The sequence below is a fragment of the Fistularia commersonii genome, chromosome 34 (genome assembly GCF_037954325.1).
Source record: "Fistularia commersonii isolate RoL2024-O1a breed Wild chromosome 34, RoL_Fcom_v1.0, whole genome shotgun sequence".
Taxonomy (NCBI): domain Eukaryota; kingdom Metazoa; phylum Chordata; class Actinopteri; order Syngnathiformes; family Fistulariidae; genus Fistularia; species Fistularia commersonii.
Genome location: NC_141317.1, coordinates 4,840,587 through 4,856,159, shown reverse-complemented (window position 1 = coordinate 4,856,159; position 15,573 = coordinate 4,840,587). Strand labels below are relative to the sequence as shown.

At 45.6% G+C, this 15,573-nt stretch overlaps 1 protein-coding gene across 2 annotated transcripts in view; it reads right to left on the bottom strand.

The window, feature by feature from the left end:
- Window positions 1–15,573, bottom strand: part of znf385a (zinc finger protein 385A) — a 55,576-nt gene that overhangs the window by 18,850 nt on the left and 21,153 nt on the right. For both annotated transcript variants that reach the window (XM_086142009.1, XM_086142010.1), the window contains exon 2: window positions 3,517–3,668. In XM_086142009.1, the coding sequence (XP_085998135.1) occupies window positions 3,517–3,668 (152 nt within the window). The remainder of the gene's footprint in view (window positions 1–3,516; window positions 3,669–15,573) is intronic.

The window sequence follows — 15,573 nt, the reverse complement described above, 5'->3', positions numbered from 1 at the left end:
TGTCTAAAGCATCTGTCAAATGTCAGCGTTGGCCTCTTGAAGTTTCATCCGAGCCACACGAGCACCGACCGCACGCCGTACGCGACCGGCCGCAGAGCTCTTTCTTCTCTGTTTGCACGTCACGGCGGTCTGAAAACACATGTGAAGCCCTTCAGCAAGGCATTTTTTTTAATGTATACAAAGCGGTTAACTTTGTGGGGACGGGGAGTGAAGACACTCCAAGTGCTAATTATTTAAATGGAGCAGCATCAACCTGATACCCACGGAGGGAAGATATTTGATGCGAACTTATATTCGGAGATAACTGGAATAAACAACGCTGTCGAGGAGGAAATGAACCGATGGGCGGCGCGGCGGTCGGCGCTTCCGGCTCACAGCGAGAAGGTCCCTGGTGGGATTCCAGAAGGAGGCCTTCATGTGTGGGGTTTGCATGGGGTTTCCTCCGAGTTCTCCGGTTTCCTCCCAAAAAACATGCAGCGAGTTCACTGGAGACCGCCTGAATGTGTGAAGGATTATATGTCTCGGTGAATGACTGAGGGGACGGTTGTCTTTGTCTATGTGATGTGTGAATAAAAGAGTGAATGGTTGTATGTCTCTATGTGACTTGTGAATGAATGACTACATGGTAGTTTGTATCTAAATCAGTGGTCGGCGACCCGTACCGATCCACGGATCACTCGGTACCGGGCCGCCCGAGAAATAATCCATTATTTCCGTTGTATTCATTATCTGAGTCTGAACAATCTTTATTTCGAAAAAAAATGACCGGAATGTCTCGGTTACATCTCGGTCACTCGAGCGGCAAAAATCTAACCCACAAGCTGGCGAAATGAGTAAAAAACAGACGCCGGACGGGAAGTTTATTTTCGAAGGGGAAAAGGTCTAGTGAAGAGACAGAAGAAGAGCCTACAACTGTAAAGAAAAAGAAAGATTTTAATAGATAATACCAGGAGTTCTACTTTAAATGTGGACTTTTCGTATCGGGCGATTCCCGCAGACCGGAAATGAGGCAATGAAGCTTTCATTTTACTCAAGTTATGTTGTTGGCGCAATGTTACGAGGAAGCTGCTAATGAAGTTGCATACTAGTGCACAGCGGATTCACGTTTATTATCATTATAGATGCAATATAAACAATCTCTGCTGCCCCCGGTCTGCGGTGAAATTGTCAAGCGTTGACCGGTCCGCGGTTATAAAAAGGTTGGAGACCACTGATCTAAATGTAATTTGAATGAGTGAGTGAACGATTTTGTGTGTCAATGTGACATGTAAATGTTTGTTTGTGTGACAGCTGGGATAGGCCCCAATCGCCCCCGGGACTTTGAGTGCAGAATAACAAATAATGTGCGAATGAATGAGTGAAATGAAATGATGAGAATGTGAAAATGACTTTTTACAATCAGACACCTTTCTAATCCTGAATTTCTGCCGTCGCTGCTCCCGGATAAATGCGGCGCACGTTGGTCTATCCGAAGAGCGACCGCTGTAGATAAATAATTAAGCCTTGTCGCCGTCTTGAGACACACCGGGCGAGTCGGGCAGGTCGGAACATATCACATTAGAGGACCATTAAAGCTGTATACGGCTTTCGGAGACACTATTCCTTTGCTCGGGGGTAATAACCCTCCGCGTGAGGTAGAGCCTCATTAAAACCGCACAAACTCAACCATGATCACTTATCAAGAAAGACTGACTAGAATAACTAGTTGCCGCTTTACGGCGCCGCGGACATCTCTCAACATTACCGCCGCAATAATATTGCGTCTGTATTTGAATATTCTCATGAGTGGGTTCAGGAGGAAAGTGCACGAGAAATGTTCCCCGTAATACGTCCTAATCCCGCTTCACCCTTTACTTATATATATAAAAAAACACATAAAAGCTAATACAACCACAAGATGTTATCATTGGCTTGTGACTCACCGTAACCACCACCTTTTCTCTTTCTGAGCCCTCCATGTTTTAATACATGAAACTAAAACCCAAAAAATTCAGAAAAGAAAGTGCATACTGTCAAATATACCCCTGTGTAAGAACTCCTTTTTTTGTAGCTTCACTATTTATGTCAGAAATTCACATGAGCTTTATTACACAGGAATACACGATATTATACACGGTGTTGCAAAAGGACTGGAAACTCACGGAACTTGTTTCATTGAGCGGCTTTAAGTCCAGATTGAGAGCACTTGAGACGACTTCACAGACTTGTAACAGTTTTATATGATTTGTATGGCATTTTAATTTCATTTTAAATGTAATCGTATTCTTTTGCTGCCTCTTGGCCGGGACTCCCTTGAAAAAGGGGTCTTTAATCTCAATGGGACTTTCCTGGTTAAATAAAGGAGAAATAAAAATAAATAAATAAAAATGACTTTATCAAATTAAAATTTAAAAATGTAATAAAATTGTCAAATTTTGTTAAATTAATTATCATTGTCTCATAATAAAAATCTATCTATCTATTTTTTTTTTTTTTTGAATATTCTAATGCAAAATCTGAAATGTTGCAATTTTGGATGAATTGTGACATTAAGCTTCTCTGATGGCGCCATCTGCTGGCCATGCAGGGGTACAACATGCTTCTGAGCCTCAGTGGAAACCTCCATTAACATTCATAGCATCCCTGTGGGCCCTCAGCGAGTTCATGTTCTGGGGGAAATGACAGCGAGCAGAGGGGTTCTGCGCGCGGGAGCGAAAGGGGAACGCACAAGGGGAGATGCGGAGTAACACGATGAATAAGAAACGACAAGTGGACGACGCTTTCAGGGATGCCGGCGCTACGGAAAAAGAGCCGGAACCGGGCGTTCGATTTGTACGCGCAGCCATTTCCAGGACGGTGTTTATATCCACGTTGCGGCCAGGGCGTCGAAACGATTGCGGTGTGCACGTGGGTTTAGCGGAGTGTCTCCGAACTCATCATCCCAACGTGGCCTTTTCAAAACTGCAGCCAAATGTCAGCCCGACGCACATGAGTAATTATTTTAGGGTCCAGGAATTGGGATTGTTTCCACGTAAGGGAGTACGTTAAAAGGGGGTAGGCCATACATCATCGCCGATGTTTCCTGGTTTGCAGCAGCAAAAGAAGAAAAAAAAAAAATCGTGCTGAATCGGTGAAAAGCTCAAGGTTTGCGAATCTAAATAATGCACTGTTCTTCAGAGCTGGAGGAGACGGGGAAATCCCCGACTGTTGAAATCAGCACAACATCAAACAGCCGTGTATTTGATGTACAGATCTGCAGGGGACGGCCTTGGAATCACAACTTTGATGGAGGGAGGCTTTTGATTCAATAAGTGGGGCAGGTTTTGCTTGTTTTTTTTTTTTTGTTTTTTTTTGATGCGTGCTCATAAAAATAACATGGTTACGCGGATGAAGTCTCGGCGTCGGTCGGGGATGGGTCGGTCGTTTGTCGGCCGACGTTATTTCGTCGCGTCTCTTTGCAAATGCGGAGGTGAGTCGGGGTGGCGTCTGGAAAAGGGAGCAGACTCCAGCCGGCGGAAATTCGCCGTCTCGACTTACCGCGTTGAAGTTGTGGAAGAGGTTCATGCTGTGCGGCGGCGGGGGCGTCTCCATGGGGAACTGCAGAAAGGGTTTCATGTCTAGGTGGGGCTGGATTACCGTCGGGGTCCGCAAGAACGCCGGCACTGCTGCCCCGGCACGATTTATGCCTCCTGCAAACAGCAGAAAACCGGCAAAAACCATTAAGATAAAGGACATCCTTTAAAGCCTTCGGGGAAAAAATAACAACTTCCGTTTTTAATCCGATGATCTCACTTTGTGATGCGCACCGTTATGCTAATAGCGGGACAGTAATTGTATTTGTCGCCATATTGCAACAAATTAGAATCCTGAAAAAGAGACACAGGAATAGATTTAGAAAATAACAGCGCGGGTCAGATTTTGCATTTATGCTTCCCAGTGAAGTGCCACTTCATTCAATACCTCGCTGTGGGCCAAAATTGCCCCTCGCAAAAGGCAATTAATTCTTTCAGGACGCAGCAAAGCTATTTGGCGCCCCGGCGAAACACACGATCTTTAATTCATGAGAACGGCGGTGGACGTTCAGATTTTTTCTTTTTTTTTTTTTTTTTCCTTTTTTCCTCGAGTTGACAAGACCGAAGCATCAAAGTGTGAGAGCACCGCTTTTAACAAAAGCTGTTATACAGACGGGTTCGTGAGCTTTTGTGGTGTTTGACAATAACACAGCGGTTCATTCTTCTCAAACACTCGCATGAAATGAAGCCAGAATGCCACTGGGAAGAAGAGAACGCCATGGAAGTTGTAGGGATTTTCTCTTTTCCTCTCCTCTCTGGGATTCCTCTCTTCCTCTCCTCCGCCTCTCCCTGCCTTCGCTCTCTCCCGGGAGACATCTGCACCGTAATGATTATGAGTTTCATCTCTGCAGGTGCTGTTTTATGTCATCCTTCCTCTTCAGAAAGGATCACTTGGTCGTGACTAAAATTACCCGGTCTTTGATTCTCCCTCTGTGGTCTGACATATGCTAGGGCTTTGTCAGCGTGCTACCGGAGTCAATCTCCATACAAGTTAGAAGAGGGAAAAAAATTGTATCTATAACACACACGTGCATGTGCGCGCATGTGTGTGTGTGTGTGTGTGTGAGAGGATTTATTTTGTCTGGAATGCGAAAACGTTGACCTCAAAGTGTCGGCGAAAATGAGGATTTTTTTTTTTTTTTCCCCTCGGGGTTGGGAAACGTCGCCGCGACGACGGTTTTTAAAACGGCGGGGATGCGAGCGCACACCTGTGCACAATGTCATTGTTTGATTCTCCTCCACAGGCTTGCAATGCTGTCATAATGATATGCAACTCTCTATTCTCGTCCGTACTCCCCATCTGCCTGCTCTTCCTCTCCTCCTTATCCCCCCTTGTCTCCTCTTTAACCTCTGTCAAGGATGATAGTGACGGGGCCCACACAGCAAAATTCAGCCTCAGCAAGCTCTTAGATTAAGCCTCTTAATATCCGCAACTGGATTTCTGTGGCTTTTAAATTCCCCCCAGACTTAAAGCTCTGCTGCTCTCCTTTTGGGGATTGCTCTAAGCTATTCTCTCGTTTTTCATCGCTCGCCGTCCTTCCCTCTGCTTGCTTCCCGCCGCAGTTTGTTTTCACCTGCCGTTTGAAACTTTCCGCGTGATCGTTTGTGAATTACGCGACGCGGCCCCGCGTTTCCGATTGAGCTTTTATCCCGGAGCTGAATATGACCGGGGGGGGGGGGAAGGGGAAATAATACGGCTGCCGAACGGAGGAATTTAGCGTTAGCGGATACTGTCTCCCAATTTTGGATTAGACGGAGCGAGAGATGGTAAGAGGAAGAGAAAGAGAGTGAGAGAGTGGCTTCGTCAGCCTGAGTGAAAATGCTGTCTCAGCTAAAACTCCTCCACCCCTGGTGCCGCATCTGCGGGCCTTGAGGTGGAGGGGACAGAATTCCAAGACGACAATTGCACAATTTCACATTTAGCAGTCACGTGATCTTTCGTCTAGTATTTTTTTTTTTCACACGGTGATGCTGTTTTCCTTAAGGGAGGCCCTGCGGCTAAGCTCTCCTCCACGCCGACCTCCGCGACCGACGACGACGGTTCCTCCCGTCGCGACGAATACTCGGGCCTTCGATTACATTCATCCCGACGCAACAGAGCGTGTTGACACGCAGCCCCCCCACACCCACGGATTTTATCTTTTTTCAGCGTTTGCACCTCCTTGGCCCGTCTGCGATTCAACGACAAGACTCTTCGGTCGCAGCGGGTCGGCCCGACCCCGGTAAAGAACAGGCGCTTTTTATCGGGAGGCAATCTGAGGTCGCGGAGACAAAGTCAAAGACGGCGTGTGCGGAGGAAAGTGTTTTTGTGTGCGTGCATAAATCAAAGCGTGGTCGCTCTCTTTTCCCGCTGTATAATTACCCTATTAATTTAAACCCCTCTTCAGGGACCTTCCCCGCTCTACAAATCAAACAAAGCCCCCCGTATGATGCAGGAATCTGTCTGCGTGACTTTTTTGCGGGTGGGTATGTGCGTTCGGTGCGTTTCGGTGAGTGTGTGTGATGTTGCGACTCCCTCTTCTATCTTTATTACGATTTTCAACTCAAGGTCTTGACTTTGGACCAAACCAAATGAGCTGCCACGTGAAAAGTTCTCCCGGTTATCCTTAACCGATCCCATGTCGAGGAGTCACGTGAAAGAGCGTCCGTATCCCTCCGCTCGCTCTGAGACAGATTAACAATAAATAAAGGTTATTTTGAAGAGGATGAAAGGTACCAGACAGCAATTTGGACCAACTTAAAACCTCGGACTCGCCTGGAATCCTGCGGATCACTCACAGAGGTGACTTTTCATGTACGCAATCTGCAGGACCACATCAGGGGTCCTGTATTTTTCTGTGTTTAAATGTACTTTTAGTCGGGCGGCCCAGCGGCGCCGTGGTTGCCGCTTCTTAGCAACAAGGTCCCCGTTTGGATTCCGACAGGGGGTTTCCTCCGGGTCGGCCCGTTTCCTCCCACATCACGCAGCAGGTTCTGCGGAGACCCTGAATCGCCCGGACTTGGGAACGACACAGTGAATGGTCATTGCTCTCGATATGACTTGTAAATGAGTGAGCTGGTGGTTGGATGTGTGACAAGAGAGTGAGTTTACGGTTGCAAATATGTCTCTTTATGACAAACAAATGGTCGTATGAATCAAAAGATGTGAATGAGTTAGTGAATGGCTGTATGTCTCTATATCAGAGGTCGGGAACCGTTTTGACTGTCCATAAAAGCCGAATATTTTTAATATACTTCATCGAGAGCCATATAGTATTTTTAACATACAATAAATTAAATATGTCTATCTTTTAATGCGACCTCTGGTGCTGCGTGGATTTGTTCGAAGTGCCGCTTTATATTTGACCAATTTTATCATAGCATTTTTGACGTACCGCAAATCCAGATGCAAATTCCTCTGTCCACGCAGCCTGGAATGCACGGTAATCATCGTCTTTTTTTATTTTCGCCATCTTTTCTGTTACGAAGGTTGACGCGGGTAGACTAGTTGGCTGTCTGGTAAAATGAATTTCTTCACCTTTACAATGACCCAGACGTGCTCAGAAGCCAATGGTCCCCGACCCGACTGACGGGTGACCCCTGAAATATATCTTCAAAACTAATTTCTGTTTACTTTGAAATGACACAATATTATGAAGAAATATCACAAGTATTTTAAAATAAGTTTCAAACTGATTTTTTCAACTCAAATTGTCTGGGAGCTATGTGCCGTCACCGGAAGAGCCATATATGGCTCGCGTGAATGATTTAATGAATGGCTGTATGTCTCTACAGGATTGTCTCAGAAAATTTTAATAGTGTGATAAAGTTCTTTATCTTCTGTAATGCAATTAAAAAAACAAAAATGACTTTTTCATGATATTCTACTATTTTGAGATAAGATTTTTGAGTTTTCTTAAGATGTAAGCCACAATCAGCGAAATAAAAATAGTAAAAGGCTTGCAATATTTGTAATGAATCCAGAATGTATGACATTTTTGTTTTTTGTAATTGCATTACAGAAGATAAAGACCTTTATCACAATATTCTAATTTTCTGGAACAGTCCTGTATATGAATGAGTGATCGACTGGTCTGAGGTGAACATCGAGCGTAGGATAACCTGTATAGATGAATAAATAAATGAATATACTTTTACTCTTTCTGAACACCAGATTATATGTTGGAGGTTAGAAGAGGAAACTATCCCAGCGTTTCTGAGGTGCGCAAGGCATTTTGCTGGCTTTTTTTTAGATTTTTGGGTCGACGTAATCTCAATAACGTCTCAATGAATGCGGCACCACGAGGAGATGAGCGTCAATGTGTGTAAACACAAAGACAGGAGAATGATGGAAAAGAGCGTCCATCTGATGGCAACGCAGATAGAGCGCAGAGGGAGGTCTCGGGAGTTTTTAGTTTCCAGAGAAGGCTGATGAGACATCAAAAGACTAGAACAACCGATGCCGGCGCTTGGAACAATTTGCCAGCCTGCAAGGCTCCGATAAATCTGCGAAAGGCCACGGCCACGCTCCGCTTATGAAACGTGGAAATATATGCATACACACACACACACACACACACAATAAGTGCCTAGAGATCCTTCTTCTCTGTGCGACACGGTTTAAACTCCATACCTTCATGTTTGTGTTCAGCTTCTGTGCTGGATGAGTGGAAGAAGATAACTCATAAGGAGAAAAAAAAAAAAGATAAAGAAAGTGGCAGATGGAGGATGGCGATAGTTTAGGATTTTCATATGTTGACTTATGTTCTGGTTTTTCCTGTGCCAGTGTTTCCCATCTGCTTCGCGAGTCCAAATATGTTTGGGGGGGGAAAAAAACCCATTTGACGAAATAATAACAGCAATGTTTTCATGATTTTTTTGCAAAAATTGCATATACAGGACTGTCTCAGAAAATAGGAATATTGGGATAAAGTCCTTTATCTTCTTTAATGCAATTACAAAAACAAATATGTCATACATTCTGGATTCATTACAAATATTGCAAGCCTTTTAGTATTTTAATAGTGCTGATTATGGCTTACATCTTAAGAAAACTCAAAAATCTTATCTCAAAATATTAGAATATCATGAAAGTAGTATCATGAAGTAATTTTTGTTTTTTTAATTGCATTACAGAAGATAAAGAACTTTATCACAATATTAAAATTTTCTGAGACAGTCCTGTAGAGACACATAGCCATTCATTAAATCATTCATGCGAGCCATATATGGCAAAAAATGTCTTTTTCATGATATTCTAATATCTTGAGATAGGATTTTTGAGTTTTCTTGAGATGTAAGCCATAATCAGCGATATTAAAACAATAAAAGGCTTGCAATATTTCAGTTGATTTGTAATGAATCCAGAATGTATGACGTTTTTGTTTTTGTAATTCCATTACAGAAGATAAAGAACTTTATCACAATATTCTAATTTTCTGAGACAGTTCTGTACTTTCATGAAATAACCATGATCTATAGCGGGATTACGTTCATGAAAATGCCCGCAGATCGAAACCGAAGCTGATTCTCATAGAAATCACCACGGGATGTTTTTTTCCGAGGCCTTCGCTACAAGACAAAAAAAAGCCGTTTCTGGAATCTAGGCTAAGAGAATCCTTTCATGTCTTCAGATTATCTAACGCGCTCCGTAGGTTGTGTCACTCCGCGTTCAGCCGTCTTCCCCATAGGGCGTCGGGTGCATTCAGGAGAGAACAATAGTTTGCAGGGTTTCTGGCACCAGACGCGCTGGACGGGCACAGATGTGCCGGAGTTGCTGGCAGCGGGGGCAGGGAGACGGAGGAGGTACGAGCCGCGCTGCCAACTCGCCATTTCTGCGAGGCCGCGCAGACGCCACCTGTCTTCCACATGCTGCCGAGGGGAGCCGGCTCTCCGGCCCCACGCGAGCGCGCCAGGTCGTGCCGTCGGGAGAGGTATCGTCGATCGATACGTTCGATAGCGTGGCGCGATCGGCGCGAGGAAATGTCGGATGGAAAATATATTCGGCGGCGCGCGATTTGGTGTTAACTCGCAGCTTTCGTGATTAACGGCACGCCGTGCATAATTTACGTTATCGACTCGCCTGGAACAGTGCGGCGGGATTTCAGACTAACTGCTTGCTCTAAATCCTGAGAAAACCTGCCTCTGGGTTATGTATGTATTAGCGAGAGAACTTGAAGTTCGCCGGAGATATTTTAGAGAGACCAAAAGCCTGGGAGCTTCCTCAACAGAACCCCCCCATCTTGGTTCCCCCCCCATCAAACCATACAATTTTTTTTTCCACCCTCTCTCATACACTTATGCACACACGTCAGAATACACTCGCGCTGTAGAAACACCATTAGCGGCACCCGGCACTGCGAGTTCAGAGGATGATGGCTGCCCGCGCATCCACTAACTCATGGCAGAGATACAAGCTAGGGATGCCAGACCATTTCATTACCACTGAATAGGAGGATTTTCGTGACCTAAAAATGACTGGCTTATTTTGTCTCCAGTATTCGCGGTCGAGCAAAGCTGACGGATTTTTCTGTTACGTCCCCGCTGGTTTACGGTTTCATCTGAGTTGTAACGTGTGACGGACGGCTCGTCAGAGATTCTCCTCCGTCTCCATTTCTCTGACCATCTCTCACGCCGATCATTCCTTGACTCCCTCGACGCCGACTCGGCGCGTGCTCCGTCCTGGACGCAGCCGTTCCCGACGGAGAAAACAATTCATGTCGGTAAGCAAAGCACCGAGTGCAAATACGGGGCACGAGAAAGAGGGAGAATTAAAATTTGGCCGGGTTCTATTCAGTTTTCCTTTCTAGTCCGAAACCAAAGGGGACACTGTCCGCTCCCTTTCACTTGACCATGAACGCAATCAGTGGTGTAGCAGGCCGGGATGAAAGCGCCGCTTAAATACGCAGAATGCAGTGAAAAAGGACAAAAAAAAAAAAAAATCGCAGCCACACCAGGTTCAGCACATTTCACACACACACACACTAAGGCAGGCATGCATGAACACCCAAGGCCAAAAAACATTCCTTTGGTTCATGTGTCCTTTTGAATTTACACCTCTGCCTGCAATAAAGTAGCTGAGTCGCGTTAAAGTCCGCTTCCACATGCCCTTAAATATAATTATGTCCTCTCGCTTCCCCTTGAAGCCGAGGATCGACCAGATGCTTCGCACGTCGCCCCGAGAACCTGCAGGAGAGAGAGAGAGCGCCTCACATTGTTGACATTAGCCGGAGTGTGTGTCCGGCAGCTGTATCCTGAGCCGTTTGCATTCCCAGATGCTCACACACTTTTGGCTGCCTCTCAGCGTTTGGGGTGAAAATATACAATTTCAAGCCATTAGCCGTGGGGAGTGACATCACTAATCAGAAACAGCGTTAAGCGCTACGACTCGGGGGAGTCGTCCCGTGACATATTCCAACCTCACACCAAACATGCAAAGCTCCCGGAAGAAAGAAAGAAGAAGAAAAAAAAAAAAAAACCTGATCTAATTGTATGTTTCCACCAGAGTGTGCTGCTGAGCAACCCCGCCGCTCAGCGAACGCTGCACTTCAAATTCTTCTTTTAAAACGAGAAAAAAAAAACATTACCGCCGCATAAAAATATAACTGCGGGAGTGCAACGGATTTTATCACAGCTATTTTTTATAATGACGGTTGGCCAATTTTAGCTGGCTGCGAATGCTGGTCATAACATGCTCACAAGCTAAAAGAATGGAGATCTGTCAGATTTGTCGCCCGCAACGCCGATGCTATGCTACACGTTAATGAGCGGAGCGGATTAAGCAGGGAATGCTGGGAAAGCTCAAACTTGTTTCATTCCCATAAATACTTGTTGGCTTCTGATGTTGCATTAGGTTTGCATGTGGGAAATAAACGCATTAGTTACTTTGCGTGTGGATATCAGGCATGTGTGCGCACGTGTGCCGGTATTGCTATTCGTCAGTGTATCGTGCAAGTAACGCGGGTTGTATTAAAAAACATAAAAGGTCACGAGGGCTTAGTTATTGTGCGAGCGGCTGCCGTCGGAGCATTAGTCACAAACGTGTCTTAACAAATATTGCAGATTTGTTCACGACCACAGAAAGACACACTCTCGCTCAGAAGCCTGCAAACATGCAATTACACCGCAAAACAAACAGAGAAAATGGTCATTTTAACCTCTTTTTTTTTTTTCACGTGAAACATTTTCGAACTATCAGTGCGGCTTGACAGCAAATAAAACCTGTTTGGGTCTGTCTATTTTTCTCCATCAGGGAAGGTGATATTTATTCCCCTCTTATTATAGGTCTTTTAGATTTTCTCAACCTACCAATTAGGAGAAGAGCAATTTTACTAATTTCACTCTGCAGTTAAGTGGATCTAAAGTACAGACAACACGTGTGGTTTTTCTGTCACGCCGTCTTTGTTTACGTCGTTTGAAGGGACTGACGGGACAACATTCGTCTCTGGAAAGCAGAAACGCCGGCGACCGAACCCGGAGCTCTTGGTACTCGGAGAAAGGAATTTTAATTGCAAACAGTGACCTTACATTTATAGCTCACTTTAGAGCACCATTATACCGCTCTGAATACGCTTGGGAAACGATCCAGTAGCTCGTTCAGCTCACGCGGAGGAGCCCGCTAGGTTATTTCACAGGTTTTGGGGGAATTCACCCTCTGTTGCCGTTAATTGATTTAAAGTCCTGATTATCTAAAATTGCTGGTATTTTTGCCTTTACTATAATAAAAACCGTATGATCACATTTCACTTCCTTCATAGTTTTTAGGTCGTTCACACGAACTGAAGGACGCGTGGACTTTTTACCATCTTATGAGTATATTTGTCAGATTTTTTTAATGATATTGTTATGAGACGTTTAAATTAAAAATGACATTTTTACTCATTTCCCTGGTCGATTGCTAATTGCGCTTTTCAATCTGACACTCGGCCATGGTATCGTGCTTTCTAAAGTTGCGGCTTCGGTACCGTAGAAGACGCTTAAACCTGAAATGAAATGTGTTGAATTCTAAAGGCATTTTCTCTTCAAAAGACACAATTACATAAAAGAAATAAAACCCGGACCACTTTGAGATGAATAAAAATCGTACATATCGCTCGAAAACGTATGTAATTTAAGGCAGGTTAAGACTTCTTTCTCCTCAGTGTGTGTAATGACAGGGAGTATTGCAGGGTAATGACACCCTGGTGAGATAATATGACAGTGACGGCCCCAAAAAAGCCCCCCAAAGATCCTACTTTGATCTTTCTTAAGTAGCTGAATCAAGGCTGGGAGGATTTAATTGTCAGTCTGCCTCTTCGGAAGACACGAAGGAGCTGATTCGGATTGGATTCTGAGAAAGACGGACTTAGAAAAGCCGGGAGGGAAGGAAGGAAGGAAGGGTGGAGGTCTGACGCGCGAGCGGCGGGGCAGGAGACGGGGGAGAAGACCGTCTTTCACCGTCCTGACGACAATGCTTCATTTTTATTTATTTTCACGCAATTCACCGTTTTAAGAAAACACCATTAAGGCCAACGCACGTGAGCGGCAGAAGCAGATGTACACCCCTAATCCTTCAGTTAAATCTCTTGCCGGCTCCTCGTCTGGCAGCAACTACACTTTTGGAGTGTTACTTGGGGGGGGGTTGGGCGATTGTGTGCAAGGTGCGAGTAAATCTTTTAGGCGAACCCTCGCGCAGTGACGTGCGAACGCGTCAATCCCTAGCCAGCGAGCCAACCTCCGCAGAGAAGGCCGCGACTTTGCCGACGCGATGGGTTGCCGCACTGCGATCAGCCTCGACAGAGACAAATCCTTTGACTTTGTGAGTTTCCTCTCCTTTGTATTCTGCGTCTATATTATCTATCCATCCAAGGGCGCTAAAGGTGGAGCCGTAAAACGATACGGCGCCGCATTCCCGCCACGTGACTGATTTTCTGTTCGTCTCCGGTTCCACCTTAACCCGCCGACGGGGAAGATGGCGCTCGGGGATAGCAGTCGCTCACCGGGCCTCCTGTTGCAACTTGCACAAACCCATTCAGGACAGGATTAATAGACTTAATGAAAATATGCCTGAATTGGCCTCATTCTCGCCGCATTCCGATGTGATACTTATCTCTATAACACCTGTGCGATGAAAACCCAACGTATTATTAAGTCCGCGCGGTAGCTCCGTCGCAAAAATGATTTTGCAGAGCAAAAGGCTCGGTCGGTGTAAGGCAAATATGTGTGTGTGTGTGTGTGTGTGTGTGGTGATGGTTAGTGTTTGTGCTGTTTTGAGGTCAGTAATGACAGACAAATAGCTGTCAGGGCTAATGGGAGAGGACAGCCTCGGATGATGTGAACGCAGAGAACAGCGCGGCTCAACTCTGGCAGACTGCGGAGACGAGGCATGCAGCCCAGCCGCAGTGTTCGAGAGACAAAATATAAACACACAAATAAGTATGACACACCGCCCTGTCCCCCTGTCAGGGCACTAGCTTACATTATCCAACTTTAACCCTTGGTAGTTTACCTCTACGTGAACATTCATTCTCTGGAAGAAATGTCGCCTTGAGGCACCTCCGCCTCCACACATGTATTTAGTGTCATTCAAGTCATGGCGCCGAAAGAACAGCCGCGCGTTCTGCTCCCAGGTCAGGGCGCCGCAGAGTCAACCGACACCGGTTATTTCAGACGGCAAGGACGAGGGGCCGAGACTTTTTTTGTCGAAAACAGAACTGGGCTGCTGAAGAGGTTACGGGTTTAAGTTTTATCAGCCTAAAAAAAAAGACAGCGCCGATAGTACATGGATATCATCTAGGTAAAATATCTGGTTATTTAAGGGTAAAAACAAAAAAATTTGCATCGTGACAAACGATGCCCCTCTTTTTTTTTTTTTTCCTTCTTTAAGCCATCGTGAAACCCAAATTACATGAATTATTTAAAACGAGATGAACAAGCGCGGGGGACCCATTTTAAAAGTATAATTAAGACCAGAGGCGATGCCCAGAAATCTGGCCGCCAGAGAAAACATATGGAAATAAGTGCCAAGATTTAGCTTTATTGATATTTAGAAAGAAAGACGGAGGGGAAAACATTGACCCGTTTGGATTTTTTGGGCCGGAAGGATCTCAGGTTCTTTACAAAGGACAGTTTGTTACTCCTCATTGGAGATATCCTCGTTGTCATAAACAGAGAGGTTGTCTAAATTTGCTGGTGGGGAGGTGGAAAGCTAGTTAGCACCTCAAAAAAATCTTCAGCCACTAACTATGTCCTCTGAGGCCTTTTTTTTTCTAGTCAGGTAAAGGTTTTGGATCTCCTGGGGAAAAAGGCCATCGCGCCCGCGCCGACGACCGAGCGCGTTCCTCGGCGGGTTCCGCTTCCTTTCCGCCCCCATCCCTTTCATTTCAATCTCCGTTGTATTTTCCTTCCATAATAAATGCTTCTGCCTTGGCTGAGGGCCAGTCAGGTTTGTAAGACGATCACAGATCTGTCCACCGAAGACGTTTTTGAACGCCGCTGGGTGCGGGCGGTGTCTGAGTAAATGATGGATCGAGCGGCGGCAAAGCTGTAGGAGAAGAATTATTTGTTGTGTCTTTTGAGAGACAGTGATCCAGTGCAGCGGGGGGAGATTAGACTTACGGCGCGGTGTGGAAATATACTGTCTGCGCGGCGGCGCGTTCACAGGGACAGACAGAAGGCTGCGGGATGATACGTGCACGGAGAAAGAGGGAGACTCGGGAGCAACAAAACATGGGCGCTCCGTCCAAGAAGCCAGCACAGGTGTTCAGTTTTTTTTTTTCCCACCCACCTGCCTTTTGTTGTTCTCTCACCCAACCCCCAAAACCAAACCCTCAAATTTCTCTCCCATCTCCTCCCATTCTTCCCTTGTCCTGAGACAGCGGTCACACACCGACACACACACACACACACACACACACCGGGATGGAACAATGGGCTGCGACTTCTTTCCCATGCACCTCCCAGATACGCACGCCCTCGGGTTATGGAATTCTATCTCTCGGGCATAAACAGCCGGATCAACCGAACACACTTCGGGGGAGAGCAAACAAAGACGGCAGATTCTCCC